The sequence below is a fragment of the Micropterus salmoides genome, unplaced genomic scaffold (assembly GCF_014851395.1).
Source record: "Micropterus salmoides isolate LMB-PRFRI ecotype aquatic unplaced genomic scaffold, ASM1485139v1 Ms_hic_scaffold_9, whole genome shotgun sequence".
Classification (NCBI taxonomy): Eukaryota; Metazoa; Chordata; class Actinopteri; order Centrarchiformes; family Centrarchidae; genus Micropterus; species Micropterus salmoides.
Genome location: NW_024044681.1, coordinates 6,024,029 through 6,049,312, shown reverse-complemented (window position 1 = coordinate 6,049,312; position 25,284 = coordinate 6,024,029). Strand labels below are relative to the sequence as shown.

Sequence of the window (25,284 nt, the reverse complement as noted above, 5' to 3'; positions counted from 1 at the left end):
TACGTAGAATATAAAGAAGTTAGCAGGCGGTGAAGCTGCACCTGCAGTCCCGCAGGTCCTCAGGCTGTTTGCTGATGAGCCTTTATCACCTCAGCAGGAAGTGGAGTTCACACCCTGCCTTCATGTTTCTCATTATTGCTGAATGAGGACGTGATCTTTAGACAAGTGCAAGCAGGTCGAGATGTCCTGTTGCCAAACGTGGGAAACTACAGACCTGCAGCTCAGGTTCTTCCTTTGCTTGTTTGCATCCTGTGGGTGAAATGTAAAGCTGATATTTGCATGGCTAAACTGACACAACAATGGCAATGCAAAACTGAAACAGAAATATTTTTGTAGAACGTCTGGATCCTGAGTTATCAGAGGAAAAAAAGCTCAGTAAACTTTTGCAGCAAGCTCGCCTCGCCGCCGCTCTGTGCTGCCAAACCGCATTGGAGAAACGCTGATTTTTAACGTGAACCTGCTTTATTCAGCGTTTCTACCCGTTTTAATTTCCTGCTCGGTTTGTTTTGGAGACGGGTCGATGAAGTCAGTGGCGTAGACAACAGCTCCCATGATCCTTTGCTACTTCACGATATTGTTTGGCTGTGAGAGACGAGAGAAGCAGTGCATTTAAACAAACATATGATGGCAGTTTTGGCTAAATTGAGCCGCTGACGTATGAAATCGGGTAAAATAACTGATTGAACAAAAGTAAATTCTTTGGGTTTCTGTCTCAGTGGGCTGAATCTCTTTGGGTTCTGGATAGAAGAAGACATTTGTCAACATCGGAGGCTGTGGGGGACGTTTCTTACAGTTTGAACCAAACCTGAAGCGACATCCCTCTGAAGATGAGTTTGCATGTTGTGAATCTGAAAACAGCTATCACATGCCTTTTAGGGCCCAAACCGGAGCCACAAAAACCTGTAAATCAGTTTTAATTTGTGCTTTGAAGTCATCTAAATATAACCGTGGCGTGCAGAGGGCTCTGCCAGGAAGCAGTCATCAGCTGGAGCTGCTGCTGTAAACAGTTTACAGGCTGTAAACAGTGAAAGCGGCCAACGTTTCCAGCTCTGGTTCGTTCCAGCAGAGCTCAGATGTTTGAGTTCCTCCCGAACGCCTCGGCTTCAAACCAGAGACGCGAGGAGGAGGAAGAACCGCTGCGTTTGTAACTTCCTGTTTGTGTGGGGTGGCTGCTGTTTAAGGATGTGACCATTTCACACCAAAGGCTGAGAACCTCGACGGCCCGGGCGTGTTTGCGCTCTGATGAAGCTGCTTCAGTTCAGACGTTCCGGCGCGATCCTGCGCGTTAGGATCTGAGCTGCGATCGGGGTTATTAAGTCTGAAGAGTTTAAAATGTACGTGGAAGCGCCGCACGTAATCCTGCCGGAGCCGCCGCTAGAGGACGAAGACCATGGCGTGCGATAGACCGTCAGGGCTGTGACAGCTACAGAATAACTACAAGGAAACAACAGCTGTGATTGGTCCGTTGGGTTACCTAGATGTAACCCCAGTTCTGAATTAAATCTGATTATTGTATAGAAGTCTGTGAGAAAATGTTTCTTCTACTTTTATTTTTAAATAACTGTTTTTATCAACGGAGTCTGGCGGCTTTGACGAGAGCGATATAGTGACTGTTTCTGGTGAAACAAAATGGATCTTACCCTTTTTTAAAAAGCTCTCTCTCTGTAGGGATCCTTCCCATCATGCTGTCAGACACTCGTGAAAACAATCTCAGCCTGTCGGCGGCAAACACAAGCTCTTAGTGGCGGAAGAAGATTATTTTAGTAGTCTGGTTTTCTACAGATTATTCCTTCGATTCGAGTAGTCGGATAGGAGCTCCTTTCGCTTGGCGCCCGCCGGGATCAGCTGTGTTACTCGGATGTCGGTGCAAAGACTGCACGCTCTCTGCTCAGATGCTGGAGCCGTGGTGCTGTTTTCTGTTAGCTTGAAAACAGAAAACTTGCCTTTAAAGCAGGATGTTGCTCATCCTGAACTGATGCGGATTATATTTGTCAAATATAATGTTGTGCAAACTGTTGCGTAGTTTAATTTATAACAAACCATTTAATGAACTCTTCTAATTGTTTATGTTTCTTAATAATTAAAGTGTAGTAGTTGATGTGGTGCAGTAGACGTATAACGTTTTATGTCTATTACTTACTGGATGTTTGCGAGTTTGAAAATGTAAATAGACAACAGCCTTCAACACACACACAAACCACAGTGGAACATTTCATTAACAGGAAGTTATTAAACTTGTCATTTTGGCGCCGCAGGGACGCAACACCAGTTCGCAGCTTCGCCCAGTCCTCTACCACGCAGCAAGATACGAACTATTAAACATATTTATAGGCGTTTACTTAAAGTTTTTTTGGTGAACTTTTGAGTTTTAAACCAGATAATAATGTTTTCAGCTCCACTCTAACCCCATTAAACCTCTGTGGTGACATCCCATAATACCCCAGGTGCATGTATATACATACAGGCCGAGTTTCTCTCTAAAACCACTTCCCCCCCCCCGCAGCTTCCTGCTGTGTCGAAATAAACAGTGACACATTTCCCCGGATGATTTCAACAAAAGATTCTCACTTCTGGACCTCTTCTTTGGCATTTTCACTCCTCAGCTCACAAACGTCTGAAACATCTTCACGAGTATTTTGTTGACGTGTTAATAAACAAGATGACTGACATGAGTGTCTTTGTTTTTCTTCCTCTGTCGTCCCTCTTCTTCCTCTGTCGTCCCTCTTCTTCCTCTTTCCAAACCTCTCAGAGTTTTCAAGAAGTCGAGCCCCAACTGTAAGGTGAGTCAGCCGGTTTGTGTGTTCTGCAACAGTGTTTTAGGAAATATAAAGAGCAGGAGGGACGACAGACTGTTTACTTAAAAACAAAACACAATGAAGTACTAACAGAGAAAGGTGCTTTACTATCTATGGAATGTTATTTATGCCAATATTAAATAAATGCTGTACGGCTCAGAAATACCAGTCAGAAGTTTTACAACACAAAAACAGCGATTACCAAAACAGACGTTTTCAAATATAAAATAAAAAATGGAATTGAGTGGGTTTTTTTTTTTTTAAATTACAGTAGAATGATTTAACGAAAATGAACTTGAAAAATGAACCACAGGCCCGTGTTTGTGATCCTCACACTTTAAAATGAAATAAGTTAATACTACAGCTTTATTAGTCAAGTATCTCGTTATTTGCTCAACAGAAAAGTAAAACCTGAAACTATTTTAATAATTATTCATCACTTCTCAAAACAAATGCGCAAAACTCTCTGGTTCCGTCTTCTTAAAGTGTTTCAGCTTTGATTCCTCTTGTAGTAAACAGAACGAGTTTTGGGACTGTTAGTTAATAAAAACAAACAAATTTAAATATATAACTTACATTACCGGTCAAAGGTTTTAGATCCAGCTCCGTGTTTGTAGCTCTTCTGTAAATCGAAGTACTTCAAGTCCAGTGAAAAACTATAAATGGTACAAAAGTAAAGTTAAAAACAGTGTCTCCGTCACCAAAACAGAGATTTTCAGAGCTAAAATTAACAATTAAATTAAGTGATTTGTTCATTATTTTACTGTAGGATCAACCGCTGACCGGCTGCTCTGTCTGCCTTCATTAATATTATATATTAAATATAATATAGTCCAAATAAAGCTGCTGAGGTGTATTAACAGGCTGTTCTAAGGTGTTTACTGTATGAATAATTTACTTCCACTGCTGCAGAATAATCAAAGAAGGTAAAAAGACAAAGTTTTTATGTCAGTAAAACGGAGGAAAATTGTAAATTTCAGAGATGAGATTAGTAATAAGGTACCAACTAAAACTTATTCTGCAGCAGGTGAAGTTTCCCTTTACACAACAAAGCAGACAGTTATGTAGGTTGTAGGTACAGGAAGAAAGTATGTTTGTTTACAAAGAATAAATGTTGTGTCGTGCTGCTTTGGTCTGAATCTCTGAGATAATCCGCCCTAATTTAAATATTTATATATATATATATATGGAAATAAGGAAATAAAAAGGAGTAAAAGAAGTGAAGTTAAAAAAGTACAATGTTTACCTCTGATGTGTACAAATACTCATTTGAAGGACAAATTTTTGTATCAAGTTTGGGGGAAGGTGCTGAAATAAGTCGGGCGTCGTCGTCTGAAGCTCACATACTTTTATTAATCAGTAGGAACGTTGACTGAAGAGAAATAAATACTGTAAGTAAGTCAAACGGCTGACGCTGTGATTGGTCTGTGCAGGTCACGGTTTACCTGGGAAAGCGAGACTTTGTGGATCACCTGGACCACGTGGACCCAGTAGGTGAGTCAGCACATCTGGAGGTCTGTATATTAATATTTCCCAAAGTTATGAAAGTCCTGGAAAAGTTATGGAAGTACGAAAGTTTATAAATCTCATCAAACCTTGTGTATTTATAAACGATGACTTAAACTCATTTAGTTATTTAGCTAATTTCTGCAGCAATGTGAGGATTTAAGTTGGAGCTACGGTCAGACTTTATGAACGAGTTACCGTGTGAGGCGTCTGCTGAAACGGGGATTTCCAGGTGTGTCGGCAGACCTGAGCAGGTGAACGGCAGCCTGCGGGGTTTGTGGCTGGAGCATCTGCCCTTTTTAAAACGCAGCAGAAAGAAGGCGAGTGAACTTTGTGATGACACGGCGTTTTCTCTTCCTTGCCGCTGACAGATGGAGTGATCCTCGTCGACCCCGAGTACCTGAAGGACAGGAAAGGTAGGCAAGCTTCCTCCTGAACTCTCTACGTCAAAGTTCTTTTAAACAGGCGACTCGCCGATAGCCGGTTTGACGTCATCGATGGACCCGGGTTCTCTTAGATCGTCTCTTTAGTCTCTTTCTGACTCGGTGACGTAAAGTAACACGAGCTGACTCAGCAGTTTAAAACAAGACTCCCTGACTGAAGACGTTGGCCTCAAAGGGTAACTTCAGTTGTATGTTCAGTTTCTCAATGTTTTTGTGACTGATTGGGTCAATGTCTTCTGTAATTGGTCCAGTATTGAGCTCACGCGCTGCAGTCGTTTTGCCGCCGACAGGCTCAGATTGTTTTTACAAGTGTCTGACAGCATGATGGGAAGGATCCCTACAGAGAGAGGCCTTTGTTTAAAGAGTAAGATCCTTTTGGTTTCACCAGAAACAGTCGCTATATTGCTTTCGTCAAAGCCGCCAGACTCCATTGATCAAAACAACAGTTTTACCTCTGTGTGTTACAGCTGCCTTGATCGGGTTTGTTGGTGTTACTGTGTGACTTTGGTGTTTTTAACCCTTTTAAATTGCACAAAAACAACAAAGTCACACATTAACAGGAACTAACCATCCGACTGAGGCAGCGGTAGACCAGCAACTCCAGTATTCTGTGACGTAAAATGACAAATGTTTTTATCAGTGGAGTCTGGTGGTTTTGATGAGAGCGATAAAGCAACTGTTTCTGGTGAAACCAAAATGATCTTACTCTTTAAACAAAGGCCTCTCTCTGTAGGGATCCTTCCCATCATGCTGTCAGACACTTGTAAAAACAATCTGAGCCTGTCGGCGGCAAAAACAAGCTCTTCATTGGACGCACTTTGGCGGAGGTTGCAGCTCTGTTTCGCTGCTGCCGTCCTCAGTGTCCACAACCAATACTGTTGTCTCAGTTAGTCACACGGACACACAAAAAGTTGAACTTTAACCTGAGGTCTAACTGGAATCACACTTAGTCAGAAATAAGGTCAACGCGTTGCTTTAGATGCACGAAGAGGTGTTATCGGTAGAAGGACGAGCGCTCGGCCGAGTCAGGACCAGGGTTAATGAACAACACAGAGCAGAAGAGACTAAATATGTGCAGGAAGCCCGACACCTCCTCAGCTCAGGCTGTGGTTCAGGTTTGATACAGAGTGAAATAAACACAGGATGTGTATTTTTATCTAAGAGATGTATTTTTTTCCCACCAAACAAACCACCTAAAAGATTACATATCTTTCCATTCATGGTGTCATGACTTTGTTTAGACTGTTAGATAAATTCTTATTATTATTTTAAAATAATTTGATAGAAACGCAAAGACCCAGGAGACATTTTAGATTTCCGAGCCACTCATTCTGCTTGTACCTTCCTCCCTGCAGTCTTCGTCACGCTGACCTGTGCGTTTCGTTATGGCCGCGAGGACCTGGACGTGCTGGGTCTGTCTTTCAGGAAGGATCTGTACATCTCCACCTTCCAGGTAAGACCTCCACACCTCAGGGGAAAGTACACTTGCTGTAAGTACACGTTTGAGGTACATGTCTGCAGTATCACCACTTTCTACTGCCCTGCATCGCACAGGGAAGTCTTGTACTTTTTACTGCACTACAAATACTGAAACGCCTTTTCAGGCGAGGGGCGATTGACGCGCCTAGTAATTAATTTTCAATGAACTTTTATCTACGCACAGAGCATCGCCGGACGAGAGACTAGTGTTGGTTTCGTCAGACGAAACTAAAGGAAATATATTCGTCAACGACCTTTGTTCCTCTGACGAAGACCAGACGGCGACAGTGACTATATTATTGTGCAGTATCGGTGACGAGACAAATTATTATAATAATAATAATCAGAATTAATCATTTTAAAAGCAAAATAATAATAATTTATTAAAACACGGATATTTTAAAAGCTGATTTGAGACCATTTTCTCAAAGACTTCAGATAAGAAGGCCAAATCAGGAACAGGTCTAAGATTTTCCAGCGAGTTTCTATCCAGATTTGGTTTCTTCAGCAACGGTTCAACCACTGCAGATTTGAAGCAAGCCGGAAAATCTCCTGTGGAGAGCGAAAGGTTTAAAACAGCTAAAACATACAATCCTAGTGTTGGCCGTAGTTCTTTAACAACCCGGGCAGGCAGGGATCCAGAGAGCAAGCAGTTCCTCTTGCAGTCGCAACAGTTTTAGTTAACTCGGCTAAAGAAATCGGCTCAAACTCGGAGTGGCCCTGTAGAAAATGGTCGTGTGACAGCGCAGTCTAATCCCCCAACATCTGACTGGGGTATCATAGTTCGGACGTCCTCAACTCCCTCATAAAAATACATCATAAAATCATGTGCTGACAAATTGGTACTACTTAGTGGCTGCTGACACTGCAAGTCCATCAGCAGTGTCGGATACGAGCTGCAGCAGCCATCCTAGACTGATAGGTGGTCAGACTGTCATCATTTAGCTGCGGTAACTTCCGTGTCTTAGCTGGAGCCAGCCACTCTGTCGGCTGTCTGCGAGACAGTCCACAGTAAAAACTGGATCCATCACATCTGGGAGTTTCAGATTAAGGCTGATATATCGAGATAACCTTGTCTTCTGCACCGTTTTCCCCGTACTAAATGAATTAGGGACTGACATGTCAAATAATATCAGCCAGTGATCTGAAATTGGTAAAGCACTGATATTATTAACCGACACAGACAAACCAGAGCTTAAAACTAGATCTAATGTATGTCCACGCTGGTGTGTAGGTTCACACACACATTGTGTGAAACTTAAAGACTCAGTGACATTTAAGAAGTCTTTAACCAATAGCTTATCATCACAACAAATACGGATATTAAAATCACCAACAATTAAAATCCTCTCATACGGCTAAATAAATAACTAGCTAAAAAGTCCGTAAAGTCAGAAATAAAGTCATCATGGCAGCGATCGAAACCACAGAAGGTTTATTTATAGGAAAAAGCTGCGATTCAAAACTAGAATAAGGATCACAGTTTAAATTCTGTTTGCATTTAAAAATGTCCTTTAAAAAGTGAGACAACCCTCCCTCCTCTTCCAGAAAGTCTCAGAGTGCTGAAAAAGCTGACAAAGTCCCATCAGTGGCGAATCATCACGCTCACGCATCCGCGTCTCTGTCTGAACGTAAAATCTAGAGCTGGGAATTTAAAAAATGTCTCGTTAGACAATAACTGGACATCCAAAAGTTACCTTTATTCCTTCATCGAGCGGCGACGTAATGCATGCAGGTTATCCACAGATCGTTATAGCAAGTAGGCCAACAGTCGGGTCCATGTAAGTCCTTCTCTGCCACGCATTTAACTTAACCGCGAGCACGCCGACGTTCCTCTGGTACCAGAACCAGGAAGAGGGAAGGATTTGCACCATGTCCACCCTCCACGAGTCAAAGCCTCACAAAAGACGCTCACAAACCAGTGATGATTTAGTGTTCTTAACGAGCAGAGACGCCACCAGAAGCAGAACAGATGGCACAAACAATGACGACGGGACAAAAACAGGAGCAGAGAAACGGCGAGTCAAGACAGTCGGCGCCGTCTCTCGTTAATTTCTCAGTTTTAAAGTAACTAAGAAAACATGAAACGTTCGATTGTACGGTGTAACGTTACGTTGGCGTAACAGCAGAAATGTTTAGATAATTCAGATTATAATTTCATTTTTGGGCCAAAAATGTTATCACGATAAAAACATTTCATGTCATTTGATATTGCTAATTATCGTGATACGTGTCAAATCATTATTTCTTTCAAGTTTTAAGGCTGGTTTGTGCTCCTGAATGTAAATTTATGTGGTTAAACGTTTCTTCACGCTCAGAATGTGACAGAACACTTGATGCCAAACAGTGGAGAACTTAACAAATCAGAACTATTGTGACAAAATCTTTTTCAATAAATAAGTTTTCAGTCCCTTTTTCCTCAAAAAAATTTATATTTTAATAGACAAATTAAATTTAATTTGTAATTCAAATGAATTAAAGTTATTAAGGAAAATTATATTGCGATAATTATCTTTGAAGCCATTTCCACTCACAGAGCAGCAGGTTGATGGGTCGCTCTCTAAAATACTCCCCATCTTTAGACGGTGGGAGGCGAGGTGTTGTCCCTGCTCACACCGGGTTCTTATGTGAATCGGCGTATATTCGTAATCGGCTGCGTCGATGAATCACCCAGCTCCTAAATATCTGTGTTTGTTAATTTGTTAATAACGTTGAGCTTCTGAGCGTTATTTGGACCTAACGAGCGCTGTGAGGGCGTCACTTTGGGCTCTGGGTAACTGTGACGGCAGAATCTTTACAAACCAAACAGTGATGGAGGAAATAATCAGCAGGTTGATCCAGAATGAAAAGAATCATCAGTTGCAGCCTGAAACTGGACAGAATGAGCTGCAGCAGCAACATCCTGCTTTATGTTAATGAGGAGGAATAATAACCTGATGGTAGCCATCTGTCACTGAGTACTTTCACTTTAGACTGCTTCATCAGTTCATTATCCTGATACATAATTAATTAACACTCTACTTACTACTGTGAGTGTGTGTATATATCTGAGAACTGTGAAGTTAACGTGTCCTCCCCTCTCAGGCCTTCCCTCCGGTGCCTGAGGAGCGGAAACCCAACAGCCGGCTGCAGGAGAGGCTGCTGAAGAAACTCGGCCAGCATGCGCATCCCTTCTACTTCACTGTGAGTCCCTGCGAACACGCCTGCCTTCTCTCCACAGGGTCGGACGAGCTCAGGAACTTCACCTGCATTCACCACCACAGGAACCAGGGTCTACCGCTAAGCTGCCACCAAAAGTACCCGGGACTTTTCCGTCCCCAGGTCTATTTCCGAGGAACTAAAAGGTTCCTTCAGGCCTCTGTTGTGTGCGTTTCCACCGCGGTCTAAAGACCTGCGAAGTTCAGGCAGATTAACCAGCTGGCGTAGGCTGTAGGCCTGCACGCCGTCACAGCGACGCACAGGCATCATTACTTGTAACCACGATCCATGAGCAACATTTATAAATGAACATCGGATTTGACTGAATATAAAGAAAAACTACAGGCTGTGTTTGACCATTAAAGCAGCTTTTTGTGGGAGTAAAATGAAGAGACGCACGATAAAGATTGTTACAGATTAAATAACAAACTGGATAAAACCATCAAGTTCTAAAAATAACTCCAGCTCAGAGAAAGAAACACAAAAATAAAATGGCGACAGTTTGGAAGGTTATTAAAACATTTCCAGCCGACAGGAGCAGCAGGTCAGCTGCAGCGTCACGTCTGTGTCGCCTGAGCGTCGTTTAACGTGCTTTATTAAAACCTCCTGACTGATGAACACTTCAAACAACCACTCAGGACCCAGTATTTAGCTGAACTCCATCAGCTGTTCGCTGTAAACACACCGCTGCACGCCGGCTGCTGTTTCCCAGCAACACATTTAATACCGACGTTCGATCTCAGGCGACGTCGGCGAGACTCGTGCGGCTCTCTGACTGCTGGTTGTGATTTATTGGTTTGCAAACAACGGCGGAAAAGAAGAGCAGTCGTAGAAAAACAGCCGCCATCCTCCAGTTAAAGCCAGTAGCCTCTACTCGCACATTCAGAAGTTCACTGCAAGGCAAGCCCCCCCCCCCCCCCCCCCCCCCCCCCCCGAGCAGGGACTCTTTGGGGACCCTAGAGCTAAATGTAGACCCTGGTCCCTCCGGTGGAAACGCATTGAGTTCCTCGCCCCCCCAAAGCGTCCCTAAACCTTGGGGTGGACCGTTCTGACACTGGTTAGATTAATTTACCTGAGTTCTTCAACGCAGACAGGGAGTGCTCACAAACGTTCCTCTGGTTCTGTAGTTCCTGGAAGTGTTTGGTCGGAGAGCGTTATTAAATGAAATAAGCATCAAACACTCAGCAGATTGTCTCCTTTTGCTCTGAATGTCTCCTTTCAGCCACACACAGCTGTGTTTCCTCGTGCATGTCAGCAACAGGAATTTACAGAAAGGGACTTTTAGTTCCTGGAAGTATTTGACTGTAAACTGGTGTGTGATGAGTTTGTCTTCACAACGCTTCCTCGTGCTCAGAGTTGTTTTTCTGACTAACTCCTCCAGAGTTTCTTCCCTTTAAGATTAAAGGCTTTTGCCCCCCCCCGGACTGATGCTAAGCTAAAAGAGCTGTTCGGAGCACGGAGGAGGACTTTATAAAGAAAGCTTCACGGTGAAGCTGCAAGAAGAACAACGTCTAAAACTCCAAGTCGGTCTGCTGTAAGCTGGAGTCCTGTGTGCTGCCGATCACAGTGATCGATTAACACCATCAGCTCGACCTCGCAGCTGCAGGTTTCAGTCCGTCTGGATCTGCAGCAGCTCAAGAGGAAGAGCATCGCTGAGCCTCCGCTGGTCGCTGATAAATCTGCTTCCTCTGGCCTCGTTCTCTAGTTGAATCCCATTCACAAAGTCCGATCCAAAGGTTGAGAAGAGCATCAAGTAGTTTAGATCACACCAGACGCTCCGCCGTCTTTTATCAGAGTTTGCAGAGTTCTGCTTTAATATTCGTGTGGTTTGGACTGGTGGCTGCTGGGAGTTTTGGGGTAAAGGTCGGCGCTCTGTGAGGAGCTTTGTGTGCGAGTATCGCCCCTTGGCGTTCAGAGTACGTGGCATTGAAATGTGAATTAAGGGGAAATGTTCATGAACTCTGTGGCGTTAACAAAGTGTTTTTCTTCTCTGCTGATTCAGATTCCTCAGAACCTCCCCTGTTCAGTCACTTTACAGCCCGGCCCAGAGGACACCGGGAAGGTAAGTTCACATGTAATCTAGGGCTGGACGATTAATTGAATTTTTGTTTTCCATTATGATTATAAAAGCAAGATAATCGAGATAAAACGACCTGTCTTGGGATGGGTTAAAAGGATCAATAAAGGATAAAAGTCTCTCAGACAGGCTGTGGCATGATTGGGTCACTGTGGTCAAGACAGCCTCAGTTGGGATTTTAATGTGCGTCTATCTGTGCTGTTGCAGTTTCCAAACTCCTGGTAAATAATCCTAATCTATAGAGGGCCTCAGCCTTACTTCAGGAAAAATATGAACGGTAGTCAACAGCTGAATGTCTCAACTACACACATGACGATGGTCAATTTAAAATGAGCATTTAGAAGTCAAGAAAGTCGGAGTTTGATGTAAAACTGTTGAAGTATACGACTGTGAAAATACATAATTACAAAGACCACAAACCCAAAAGTCGCTGCAGCTAACGCTAACGTTACTGCAGCTAACGTTACTGCAGCTAACGCTAATGCTACTGCAGCTAACGCTAATGCTACTGCAGCTAACGCTACTGCAGCTAACGCTAACGCTACTGCAGCTAACGCTAACGCTACTGCAGCTAACGCTACTGCAGCTAACGCTAACGCTACTGCAGCTAACGCTACTGCAGCTAACGCTACTGCAGCTAACGCTAACGCTACTGCAGCTAACGCTACTTCAGCTAACGCTAACGCTACTGCTGCTAACGTTACTGCTGCTAACGTTACTGCTGCTAACACTAACATTACTGCAGCTAACGCTACTGCAGCTAACGCTACTGCAGCTAACGTCAAAGAACTTACATGAGAGGATGATGTGAGCCGTTGGATTAAACACATCAGGTGAGATGTATTTCAGCGTGGAACATAGCTACGTTACCTGCTTTAGTGTTTTAGGACAAACGTTAACTTTCTTGACGGATAAAATTATCTTTTAAATTGACAAACATCACGTGTGTAATTCAGGGCTCAGTCGAAACAGGATCAAAAAATAAGTTGTCTCTCGCCGTTGACCAGGTCCCATGAGTCGGAAGCGAGTGACTCTCGCTGCGTTCACACTGAGAGCGAAGTTATTATTCGCCACGCTGAACTCGCGCGAGTTTGTCATTGCAACGCTCGCCAGGTCCTCTCCAAACAACGCTCCAAAGCCGCCGGTGACGTTTGGACAATCTCACCGCTGACTGGCTTTCAAAACATCGCGTCAAGCGAATTTCTCGCCAAAGTTGAAAAATTTGAACTTGCGCAAACCAGCCAATGTCACGACACCTGAGCAGGTATAAGAATGACCTGTCAGCAGCTGCTTTCTGTGCTGAATGAACGTGTCTCTTCTCTCTCTGCAGGCCTGCGGCGTTGACTTTGAGATCAGAGCTTTCTGTGCCAAGTCGATAGAAGAGAAGATTCACAAGAGGTGAGTTCACACCTGCAGGTTTGTAAGGTTTCTGAGGGTTCAGAGCTGATCTACCGAGGGTCGAGCACCGTGAACAGCTCTCTGCAGCGCCACGAGACTTTGTGCCGTTCACCGAACCTTAAAGCCCAAACTTACCTGCCTCTGATTTTCTTCATCATACATGACAATAAATTGAATTTCTTTAAGGTTCTAGAGTGTTTTTTTTTTAATGTTCCATTAGGGCTGAGAGATATGGGCAAAAATTTTAAATTTCATATAACTGGATGTCGATTTAAAGACTTAAAACTCATTTTTTGGCCATGTATAACATCCAACATTATACCATTGTAGATAAGTCATAAAATATGGAAAAGCATAACAGGTCTGCTTTAACTCACTGCCCATAAATTACTTTTTGTGGTTCGTAACAAGAACGCAGATTGAGAAACAGTCTGGCGCTAATTACGTCAAATAAAAATGACCAATTTGCCAAGGTGGCGGGTAGGATTCCAACGTTTGGCCGCCAAACAGAAGATCCACCCACATTTGGCAGGTGGCGGGTGTTAAATCCCATCCCTGAAGTAGAGATAGGCCCAATCTCAATGTCCCCCCTGAGCCCTGAACCCTCACGGACTTTACTGACGTCTCTTAGAAAGTGATTGAGTTTAAGAGGCTGGAAGGGCTCAAAATGCTGTAAACAGGAACGGGACAGCCCTTTGCCATTTTATCACGTTACCTTGATGACGCTGACACACGTTGAACACTGATTTTTAAGTGCTGCAGGCTCTCGCCCTGCAGAGTGGAGGAGACGTAAATGTCAGATATTTGTCAATAATCATTAATGCACTGTTGTTGGTCAAAACGGCATCATTAAGCAAAAACTAAAATAAATAGTTGAATAAACTTAGTGTGTAATAAGGTGGTTGCTTTCCTTAATCTTCAGTGAAGAAAACTTTCAACCACTTTAACATCAGCGTAGTTTAAGATGGCGGCGAGCGAGGAAATGATGTTGGGCCAGCGTTGGACAGGTGTATGTCTGTTTGCAGGAACTCTGTGCGTCTGGTGATCAGGAAGGTTCAGTACGCTCCAGAGAAGCCCGGTCCTCAGCCGATGGTGGAGACGACACGCAGCTTCCTGATGTCTGACAGATCTCTACACCTGGAGGCCTCTCTGGACAAGGAGGTACACGAACACACCCTTTCCTGGTGTCGGTCTTCGCCCTGTGATCAGCTGCCCAGCTGGTTTGTAACACCGCAGAAGTGCACGGCTGCAGACTGACATCAAAAATCCATATCTCAAAATATTAGAATCAAGAATGGAAAATAAAGAAATGAAGTTGAAAAGTTGTGAATAAGGTTAATTAATGCACTACTGGATCAGTGCGCCGTGGCATGGAGGAGGTCCGCCTGTAGCACTGGGAGGTCTTCAGCCAGTCGAGCTACGGCTGAAACGATTCACCGATTAATTCGATTACTAAAACACGACGTGATTATGATGGCGCTGTTTGCAAAGTGGAGGAAGAGAGAAGAAACGGTGAGCGACGAAGAAGAAAGTGTCCAAAGTCTGGGATTATTTCAAGCTAAAGAAAACAACAACTCTGTAACGTTACCGTCCGTCCACCGTAAAACGGCGCCTGATCAGGAAGCGGCCGGTGTTCTGCCAGCGGACCACAGACAAGCTAACAGCACCTTTAGCGTTTAACTGAAATCATGACTGATTGTTGAGTTGAAGCCAAAGTAAGCCGCAGACCTCAGCTGAAAATGCGCGTTTGTTCTCCGTGAGTTTGGGTTCTAACGTCACAGTTAGGGACGGGTATCGCAACTCGGTACCTTTATGGTATCGAGTAGAACCGAAACGTCTCCAGTCAAACCAGAACGTCACTCGATACGTTTTGTAACCAGATCGCGGCACAAAATGACTGTTTGTCTTGCAGCCGAACAACAAACAGAAAGAAAGGGAAGAGCAGTTAAATACAGTTTATGGTGCAGCCACAAGCTCAGTCCACGCTGATTTTAACAGCCGCTCACCTTCGACTGCGTCTCAGACACCTTCGTCACTGTTTATCAGCACGAGCTCGGCTTTCTCTTGGTTTCATCGTCTGGCATCATTTAACACGTCTCTGTTCCGTCCGTTCCGTCACATCAGTTAAAGCTTTCGTGGCGCTGCAGCGATCAGCTGATTTTCCTGACGGAGCCTCCGGCTGCTTCAGGTGCAGCTGCTTTGATCGGCTGGACGTGCAGCTTCTTAGTGACTTGTTTAAACAGACCGACTCGTTTCATACTCGTGACTGTCGTCTCTTCAGAAGTTTGCGTCTCACCACTTTATGACACACGATGAATTTCTGAAAGGAACACCTATCAACGTGCACAGCTGATCCCAGGGGGCGCCGACGCCGAGCAAAAGCACGTCTTAAACGTTGAAAAATCTGTAGAAGCTTCGAGTACTAAAACCATCGTTAGCTGCAGCCCTAAATCCAGCAGTAACATCATAGTCAGCAAACCGGTCCCTAGTGGTTTTGGCTCTGTGGGCAGGTTCCGGGCTGGTTTGTAGCACCACTAACGTGCACAGCTGCAGACTGTGTGTGCATTTAAATCGAGTACTATACTGCAGTAGACTTTTGAGGTACTACATTAAGGTAAATGTATTTTAACTGCACTCCTTTAATCTGACGGATCCCTCAGTTTACTTTTCAAATTAAGATTTTACATGAAAAACGCTTTTAAATAAAACAAGGGGGGAGTTCACACCTACCTCCTTTAGCTCGAACTGAACTTGCAGGTGTGAAACCAAATGGATGTTTTTTAGCGGATGGTTTGGACTGTCAGACCGGTTACAGGAAGTTTGGTGGTTCCTGTGTAAACCAGAAACAAACAAAAGCGCTGAAACAAGGACACAATTATAAATCTCTCGTGACAGCTCGTCTTTGGAACTGGCCTCGAGTAGAGTTGGTGCTGCAGGTAGTAATAATAACGTGCGTCTGTTCATCTCAACTCTAGTTTTATTCAAGATCAGCTTTATTTACCCCTGAGGGAAATTTGTCTTCAGTATCATGTAAGGCTGAAGTAACAAACTGTCATAAAGTCCGTTCCATACGTTTACATTGCAATGCACAAGTTTCTGAGACACAGATAAAAATCTGAGTAATTTTAAAACCACTGACTGATTTCTGTTCAGTTGAACTTGAGCTCATAAATTAATGAACAATAGAACAAACACTGATAACCACAACCGCAAATTCTAAAAATCTCTCTTAAGATCAAGGATGTTAAAAATCGCTGGTAGTCAAAGGTAAACAACACTTGAAAACAAAGTGCTTGAAGCCAGCTTGTTTTGAGCAGATTGATGCAAAGTTCGTCAACAACAACAGTGAAGGATACAATTAATCAATCTCCAGAAGCTCAAGTCTTTTTATCACTTTTATTTATTTAGTGTTCTGTTGAGACGCGGTTGTTTCAGCTCAGCAGTTTACTGATTGAAGCAGGTTTGGATCCATTTCGTTGTCGTCAAAGCTCCCTGCAGAACTGAAAACGCGCTGATGTCGGACGCACGTGGGTTTACAAACTGACCAGTGTGAAATAAAGGGAGACGCAGCCCACATAGACGATGGCGGGAGGCAAGTCTTTTTAGTGCACTCGTATAACTGCAGTGTGAAACCAAACCGAAGGTATGAAAACATGAACTTCTCACATGTTTCAAATAATCAACGATCCAGAATCTGAAAACAGATTTGTGTTTTCTCCCATTAATCCTCTCACGACCCCTGAGATTTATCTGGGGGGCCTTTTGAAGGGGCCCGACCCCTGGGTTGGGAACCACTGGACTAAACTAAGGGCCGGATTTACTACATCCCGAATATACCGTGTTTTCCGCACTATAGCTGGATTATAAGGCGCACTGTCAATGAATGGTCTATTTTCAAACTTTTTTCATATATAAAGCGCACCGGACTATTAGGCGCATTAAGAGAAACAAAACAGTGAGATAAGTCAGTCAAACTTTATTAAAAAACAGGTGCAGGTACACCGTGAACACGTCACCAGTTCACCACAGAGCACATAGAGACGAACAACCATTCACACGTACGGACAATTTACTGTCACCAGTTCATGCAGATACAGGGATGTGTTCAAATCAAACGTTAGCGTATCACAATAACTCTCAAAATTGTTCAGTTATAACACGTAAAATACAACACACTACACTCTTTCAGCTCATTCCTCGTCCACAAACCCCTCAAATTCTTCATCTTCAGTGTCCGAGTTAAACAGTTGGGCGATCAAGGCGTCCAGCATGCCCGGATCCCTCTCGTCATTATCCGAGTCAGTGTCGTTGCTGTTAGCTGGCAGTTCAGTGATGATTCCGGCCTTCGTGAAAGCTCGGACCACAGTTGAGACTGATTCCTTGGCCCAGGCGTCCACGATCCATTGGCCATCTCGTGTTGTTCCCGCGGAAACTCTGCGTGGTCTTCTTTACTTGGCGCAGGTCATCTTCTTGCTTCCTCCACTTCCGTACCATTGATTCATTAATGTTGAATTCTCTCGCTGCTGCTCTATTCCCGTGTTCTTCTGCGTGAGTGATAGCCTTGAGTTTAAAGGCTGCGTTGTAAGCATGTCTCTTGATGGTGCCATTTTGGGGTCCCACTGTAATATTATGGTGAAGCACAGTAGGCCTACTGTATGTATTACTCCGCGACGCTCATGACTACGAGCGCCGTGTACCACACAAAATCGCTTCGCGGTCATTAAGCACAACTAGTCCATATATAGGGCGCTCCGGATTATAAGGCGCACTGTCGTTTTTTGAAAAAAATAAAGGCTTTTAAGTGCGCCTTGTAGTCTGAAAAATACGGTAGAGTGCTAACGTGTGTTACATGCTAAAATATTGCACGTGTAACTTTTAGTACCTGTTACGGGTGATTTACTAAGAATTATTGCGTGGAAGACAACAGGAGCAAACACAACATCTATATAAAGTCTAATAATGTCAGAATCAGAGATCAGTCACAGGAAACGTTTTACTACACAGCTGTTAATACTTGTGTACTTACCCGCTCGGTCCTGCCTCTTCATGTTTGTCACAGACGGTTCACATCATGTAGTTTTTAAATTAACTGTATCTTTATTTCCCATGGTGCATTGTGTGTAGCTGTATTACCACGGAGAGCCCATCAGCGTCAACGTTCACGTCACCAACAACTCCACCAAGACCGTCAAGAGAGTCAAGATCTCCGGTACGTCTGTCTCTGCTCCTCCTGCTGATGTTTTTAGAAGTTTGAGTCACGTTTGGATTAAAACCTGACCTGATGTTTTTACCTTTTTGCTGTCTGTCTCCGCAGTGCGTCAGTATGCAGACATCTGCCTGTTCAGTACTGCCCAGTATAAATGTCCAGTGGCCCAGCAGGAGGCAGAGTAAGTCCCAGTTTCATGTTTTATGCCGGTTTCACACCGAACTCAAATTTTAATTTCCCGTCGCGTTTCTCACGAATAAACACAACCTTCCATTACTACAGCTGCATGAACCCAAAATAAACATTTTGCTGTGATTTAGTTGCAATAAAGGGATCAAACTGATGCCGAAATAAAGACGACATGATGCTGATTTGTTAAAAATATTAAGCCACGCTTCGTCAGGTCTGTCTGCAAGATGACAAGCAAACAACTTTTAAAATGTTTGTTTTTCGTTTTTTGTACAACGACAGCTGGAATCAAGTAAGGCACATTTTCAGAACTTCTCCCAGCAGCCTCCTGTTGTGTCGCTCTGCATAGATATGAAGTAGTCCCCGAGCTCTGGCAGCGACGGGAACAACAGTGGAAGTCGGAAACGCACGATAGCTCGCTGCTGAGAAACGCAAGTGAAGATAAATCCCATGTTTTAATCCCAAAAATTACAAGTAAAAAGTTAACTTATTAAAAGAAGTTAACTCTGAGCTTCTCTGGCCGTCAAACGGCTCCTTGATCAGAGCAGAATCCGGTCTGACTGCAGGTGTTTGTTAGTCCAAAGCTCTGATTCACCTATCGTGAATCTGCGTTTCGTGAATTTTACTCTCGAGTTGAAGAATTTCAATTTTCAATGAAGTGTTGCAGCGATTTTTCTCTGACCCTCGTCAGTCATTTTCCTCAGTCACATCCTCAATACAACTGTATGGGCAAAGATGGCGGTTATCACGTCCCTCCCGTTAGAAAACCATACGCCTGCTTTTAACAGCCAAGTGGGAAACACATTTCAGCCAATCCTGTGGTTCAACTGATGTAAGCGTCTGTTTTACTTCTACTGCGCATGCAAGTAAAACCGGTCGGGAAAAAACGTTTTTTAAACCTTATTCTGGGGCAAAGTTGTCAAACTCGCGATTTCTATCAGATTTTCGTGCTGATTCTGTTCATGTAGTTTCTATGTCCCGGTGAAAGTGCAGCTCTCTGCACATTCATTCAGATAGGAGCCTGGTTTAGCTGCCAAGATGGCGGCCGAGTGGCAAGACTTGCCTAAAAGGACGTAGCTGTCGTCTCGTGTCTCACTCGTGTGTACCTCACTCGCACTGCTCATCTGATTGCACAGATTTGATTGGCTGAGTAGCATCACCTGAGGTGAACTAACCCTAACACGTGCAAGTGAGTTTCCAGGGCCGCTAAACCAGAGAGCGGTTAAAATAGAAACGCTTTTAAAATTTGAATTTAAATAATTCACAATAATTTATCGGTACGGCTGCGTGTCCACAGACTGTTTACAGAAAGGTGGACGTTGCCACTGTGACGGCCGTCGCCAACCAATGGTTTAAACAAAAGATTAACTAAATTAAAGTGGATATAAACTAGTTTAAATTAATTAGAACCATGTTAAAAGGGGAAGAAAACAGCCAGAGCTTTTCTTGGAAATGATAAACTGGTTTAAAGTGTTTTTAAAATTAGTTTTAACAAGAGAAAAATGGCTTTAAATTGGAGACAAATTGGTCCAAGTGGGTTTAAACTAGTTGAAATTGCTGTTTTAAACTATAAGAGAGGTAAACTGATAAGTGGGTTCAAACTGGTTTAAACCTATTGTAAATGGAAACTAAAGTTAAACTGGATTTAATCTGGTTTCAGTCAGTTTTAAACGTGTTGAAACCAAACAAACTGTTTTTAAATAGCTGGCTACTTAAGTTTACTTTAGCGGGGTCAAACTAGTTTGATGTGGTTTAAACGTAAAAACCCAGAGTCAAACCGAGTGGGCGGGGTTTACCTGAACAGTTTGATTGACAGCGGCATGTCGTCTCCCCAGTGACCAGGTGTCGTCCAGCTCCACCTTCTGTAAGGTGTACACTCTGACCCCGACGCTCGACAAGAACAGAGAGAAGAGAGGACTCGCTCTGGACGGCAAGCTCAAACATGAAGACACCAACCTGGCCTCCTCCACCATGTAACACACACACACACACACAGGTGTGTCATACACAGGTGTGCGGGTGCAGTCACGTGACCACGGCGCTCTGTTGTGTGTTTCAGTGTGAAGGACGTCACCAACAAGGAGGTTCTGGGGATCCTGGTGTCCTACAGAGTCAAAGTCAAGCTGGTGGTTTCACGTGGAGGGTACGAGACACACACACACACACACTGGTGACATCACTTCCTGTCCTCTCAGCCTCGCTGTTTTGTCGATTTTAAACATTTGTGGCTGAGCTGCGCCCACGCGAGCTTTAAAGACGCTGGAAGTCCTAATTCTGTGTTACTTATACTTATCTCCTGGTTTTTAGACCGAAATCCATCAGTTTCTTTCGTCCTGTAAAATATGTTTTTGATGGGTCATCTTGAAATCTGAGGTTACAGAAAGTTTAACCGCTTCCTGTGACGATCCTCGGTCCTTGCTTCACATTACTGGGGAAAAAGATTGTCGTGATTTATCTTTTGGTTATGCTGCAAACAGGATTAGTTTAATCAGGATTCATTTGAGGAGGATTTGTTTCAGAAGGAGCTTTATTGCCAAGTAGTGTTTTACACATACGAGGAATTTGCTTTGTTGATGAGTTGCTACAAACATAAACACATAAATATAAACATAGACGTAAGTAAACGTAGAAATATATAAATATGAAATAAACAGATGCAAGTTATAATAGAAGAATAGAGAAGAATCTTTTACAAGATTATTTAATCGGGATATTTTAAATCAGGATTTGTTCATTTAGAGCTGAAACTTTGTGACTTTAAACCCTTAAATAGTTTTTTCTTCTGACACAACAGAACTTAAACACTCAGCTGTGATTCATCTCTTTGAGCATTTTAAAGAACAGTCTCACAAAGTCCACCTAGTGGCTCCCGGAGCTTTCGCTAATCTCAGTCTTCATCAGCTGTTTGCCCAGTCGTCGTGGAATTATAGACTTTCAGTTGTCTTTGTTTTTAGACTTAGACTAACCTCTTAACATTCCACCGTCCCGCCCGCGGGCCGTCAGGTCCTGGCGGCAGCTTTCGGTCTGTGCACACAGCTTCTATGTTAACTTCATACTCGTATGATCCACCGTTTGAAAGCTAAAATCCTCCTGATTGGACCAACGCAAACCATTTCAAGATACGATCACCACAGCGGGTCCAATTAGCGCCTCTGTCAGACCAGCCGGTACGATCAAAAGTGACGCGACTCCCCTATAAAGCCTCACACTAACTTAATCCACCGATCGATTTATATTCCAACAGAAACGCTGTCAAAGGTCCAGACGATCCAATGCAGTAAAAACATTTAGTCCAGAACACATGATTCCATCAGCAAATCCACAGGGACTCACCGGCAGACGCAGTTCGTACGTCATTATAACCGTAATAACGCCGATTTGAATGTAAACAACTACGATAGCTTGTATTCAGATTAGCCGCTGAACTCTGACCTTTCGACTGACACCAAATCCGACCCAATAGGAGCTCACGTGTCCCTTTCACAGCCTTCAACAGCCAATGAGAGCCCGCGCTGTGAGGAAGGCCCGAGCCGAATGTAACCAATTGCAAGCAACTGTGCCGATGACGGGCGCTTCCTGTAGCCAATAAAATTCTGAAAATAACGACATCCAGCTTTAAGTAGGAAGTTCATGATCTACCAGCAGAAACACGTCTGCGTGGAGCTGCCGGCTGATACGGAGCGACGCAGCCGCCTGCCGCCAGGGGGCGGGGCTGATTTAGGGAAAAAAACGCTGAGACAGACGCTCAAAAAAACCTGTGGGAAACATTTTTCATGGTGTTGGTCTGAAATGTAAACTTGTTCTAGGTGAGGCTTTCTGCTGCGGCCTACAGTGTTTCCAGCTGTAGCTGCATTTGTTAGCAAACATTTTCAAGCGTTAACGTAAAATATATATTAATTTTAGTGTGTTTAAACTTCTATTAATCAGTTCCAGTAGCTCCTACAGTGATTCTGACTCTCCAGAGTGTCTCTTTCAGAGACGCCTGAAACCAGGCAGAGACTCCAGATGGTTCAAGAACCACATTCAGTTTACTTTGGATCTGCCTTGAAGAGGCGTTTAGCATGAATGCTACAGGAATGTTAGGAGGTTAAGGAAGTTTGATTATCTACAACAGCAGTTTGATGAAGTTACACTGATCACAAAGTGTCAGTAGACTCTAAACGACGCTTCAAACCAGATTTAATCACTTTAAATTAAGAGAAAATGCACAGAAACACAAAGAGCTGGAGTTTGGTCTCACATCAGTCCCGAGAGGAAAAGGCCTCAGTTTGATCGAGGGATAAAAAATGAATCTGCAGTTTATCTGAAGTCAGAACTGCAGAAACATCTGCTGCTCATGCGGGATGCTAAACTGAGTTTGAACTGAATTTTCACATTTTATTTACAAACTTTAGGAAAATAACCAGCAGATTGATCAAAACTGAAAATAAAAGTTGCATAAACATTTGGTTTCTTTTTAAATTTGCTTTCGAGCTCAAACTAAATCCTGATCCGACCATCAGTGTTGGTGCAGCTCAGCCTCAACATCCTGTTTCGTCCTCTAACTTCCTGTAGTGTCCGTTAACGGCAGATCCGTCTGCTCGTTGCTGTAGTTGCTCCTCACTGTGCTTGCTCCCTCTGTAGGCTGTGAACCTGTTGACGCCTGCTTTTCATTTCATCTCCCCTCTTGTGTTTTTGGCTTTCTGTGCCCCCCCCCCCCCCTGCAGGCTGCTGCGAGGCATGTTGATGAGGTAAATGTGTCTGATCTGAAGCCGGCGGCACACATGAAGCATGAAAACAGCCTGATTTAATCAAACCGGCCCTGTTTAATGATTTAAACCATGTTTCAACAGCAGATAAATGGCTTTAAATTGGAGGAGAACGTGATTAGAGTGGACGTTTCGATGTGTTTAAACCTCTGAGCCCTGAACCGGCTATAAACAAGGGCTTTGTGTTGAAGTGGTGGAGGGACATCAGGGCTCAGATTAGGGTCGACGAGAAGATATGTTAACACTGATGTGAAGAAATAATCAAAGCTGAAATATATGAAGGGGTATTAAACACTTAATTTCCTGCATTCTGGAGAAATTTTCTGCACTCATTTAAGGTGGAAATGTCTGTTTTTATATAAAAGGGAAACAAAATTCAGGTGGCAGGTGACAATCCAAAATATGAAAGTATAATTAAATATAATGCAGCAATCAGCAGTTTGGCTTTTTAGCTTGAGATGCTTGTTTTGGACAATGCACATTTGTTTCTTTTATATTTAAATTGCTTTTGCATGTTTTCTTAATCGTGTTTCTCAAAGCGTTTTCATTTATTTTGTTTTTCAGAACATCTTTATTACGTTTTATTTTATTACGTACGCTTTTAAAACAGTGACGCAGAGACAAAATCAGCCATTTCAAAAAATGATCGGGGCATCGCCAGGGCGACGCCTACAGCTGCAGCATGTATTCCTTCAGGTCAAAATGGCGTTCACAGGAAGAGCTTCTTGTTGACAGTGACGGGCTCAGATATCACTTGGGCAGCTTTAAGTCGCCCCCTGCTGGCCGCTAGAGAGGACGCAGGTTTAAGTCGCCCCCTGCTGGCCGCTGGAGAGGACGCAGGTTTAAGTCGCCCCCTGCTGGCTGCTAGAGAGGACGCAGGTTTAAGTCGCCCCCTGCTGGCTGCTGGAGAGGACGCAGGTTTAAGTCGCCCCCTGCTGGCTGCTAGAGAGGACGCAGGTTTAAGTCGCCCCCTGCTGGCTGTTAGAGAGGACGCAGGTTTAAGTCGCCCCCTGCTGGCCGCTAGAGAGGACGCAGGTTTAAGTCGCCCCCTGCTGGCTGCTAGAGAGGACGCAGGTTTAAGTCGCCCCCTGCTGGCTGTTAGAGAGGACGCAGGTTTAAGTCGCCCCCTGCTGGCTGTTAGAGAGGACGCAGGTTTAAGTCGCCCCCTGCTGGCTGCTGGAGAGGACGCAGGTTTAAGTCGCCCCCTGCTGGCTGTTAGAGAGGACGCAGGTTTAAGTCGCCCCCTGCTGGCTGTTAGAGAGGACGCAGGTTTAAGGCGCCCCCTGCTGGCTGCTAGAGAGGACGCAGGTTTAAGTCGCCCCCTGCTGGCTGCTAGAGAGGACGCAGGTTTAAGGCGCCCCCTGCTGGCTGTTAGAGAGGACGCAGGTTTAAGGCGCCCCCTGCTGGCTGTTAGAGAGGACGCAGGTTTAAGTCGCCCCCTGCTGGCTGTTAGAGAGGACGCAGGTTTAAGTCGCCCCCTGCTGGCCGCTAGAGAGGACGCAGGTTTAAGTCGCCCCCTGCTGGCCGCTAGAGAGGACGCAGGTTTAAGTCGCCCCCTGCTGGCCGCTGGAGAGGACGCAGGTTTAAGTCGCCCCCTGCTGGCCGCTGGAGAGGATGCAGGTTTAAGTCGCCCCCTGCTGGCCGCTGGAGAGGACGCAGGTTTAAGGCGCTTAGCATTGGTTAAAAACAAAGGGGGTCACCCGGAGTCCCTCGTAGGGATGCTTTTCATGATGTTGTCCCTCACATGGTGAAACAGTCTGTCTGTCCTCACCAAGCAGCTCTTTTTGTGGACGCCATCTACTGCACGGATTCAAAACTCTTTGTACCTACAAGTCACTTAAACGCCAACAAATGTGAGAACAGAGCCCAGATTTAAACACACAGAAGTTCCTTTAACCCGGATTAAAATAAGAGTCTTGCTTCAGTGATATCCCTGTTTTCTGATCAGCTGTTTTAATTTACTCTTCCTCATGTAAACCCGTCGTCTCAACACATTCAGCATGCGTCCATTAATTCCATCCTTCCCAGAGCAGTGTGCTGCCCTGTGTCTCTGTGCACTGCTCTTGTTGAACACTGAGGGCGGAGAGGTGACGACCTGCTGTCGCTTGTGTTTCAGAGACGTGTCGGTGGAGCTGCCCTTCATCTTAATGCATCCTAAACCCGTGGAGCCGCCGCAGTCCTGCCCGCAGTCAGGTGAGGTCACACTATGCGCATCACATTCAGTGTATCATCCACTACAGCAGCA

General features: G+C 44.2%; 1 protein-coding gene across 5 annotated transcripts in view; it reads left to right on the top strand.

Moving 5' to 3' along the window:
* LOC119895627 (arrestin red cell) overlaps positions 1–25,284 on the top strand; it is a 42,824-nt gene that overhangs the window by 10,458 nt on the left and 7,082 nt on the right. For 2 of the 5 annotated variants that reach the window (XM_038708872.1, XM_038708871.1), the window contains exons 2-15: positions 2,750–2,780; positions 4,229–4,289; positions 4,673–4,717; positions 6,100–6,197; positions 9,308–9,406; positions 11,424–11,483; positions 12,829–12,896; positions 13,922–14,057; positions 18,021–18,105; positions 18,211–18,283; positions 20,127–20,264; positions 20,351–20,434; positions 22,998–23,021; positions 25,156–25,232. In XM_038708872.1, the coding sequence (XP_038564800.1) occupies positions 2,750–2,780; positions 4,229–4,289; positions 4,673–4,717; positions 6,100–6,197; positions 9,308–9,406; positions 11,424–11,483; positions 12,829–12,896; positions 13,922–14,057; positions 18,021–18,105; positions 18,211–18,283; positions 20,127–20,264; positions 20,351–20,434; positions 22,998–23,021; positions 25,156–25,232 (1,079 nt within the window). Of the gene's footprint in view, positions 1–2,749; positions 2,781–4,228; positions 4,290–4,672; positions 4,718–6,099; positions 6,198–9,307; positions 9,407–11,423; positions 11,484–12,828; positions 12,897–13,921; positions 14,058–18,020; positions 18,106–18,210; positions 18,284–20,126; positions 20,265–20,350; positions 20,435–22,914; positions 23,022–25,155; positions 25,233–25,284 lie in introns of those variants that run through there. The other 3 variants (XM_038708875.1, XM_038708874.1, XM_038708876.1) reach the window with 2 other exon arrangements.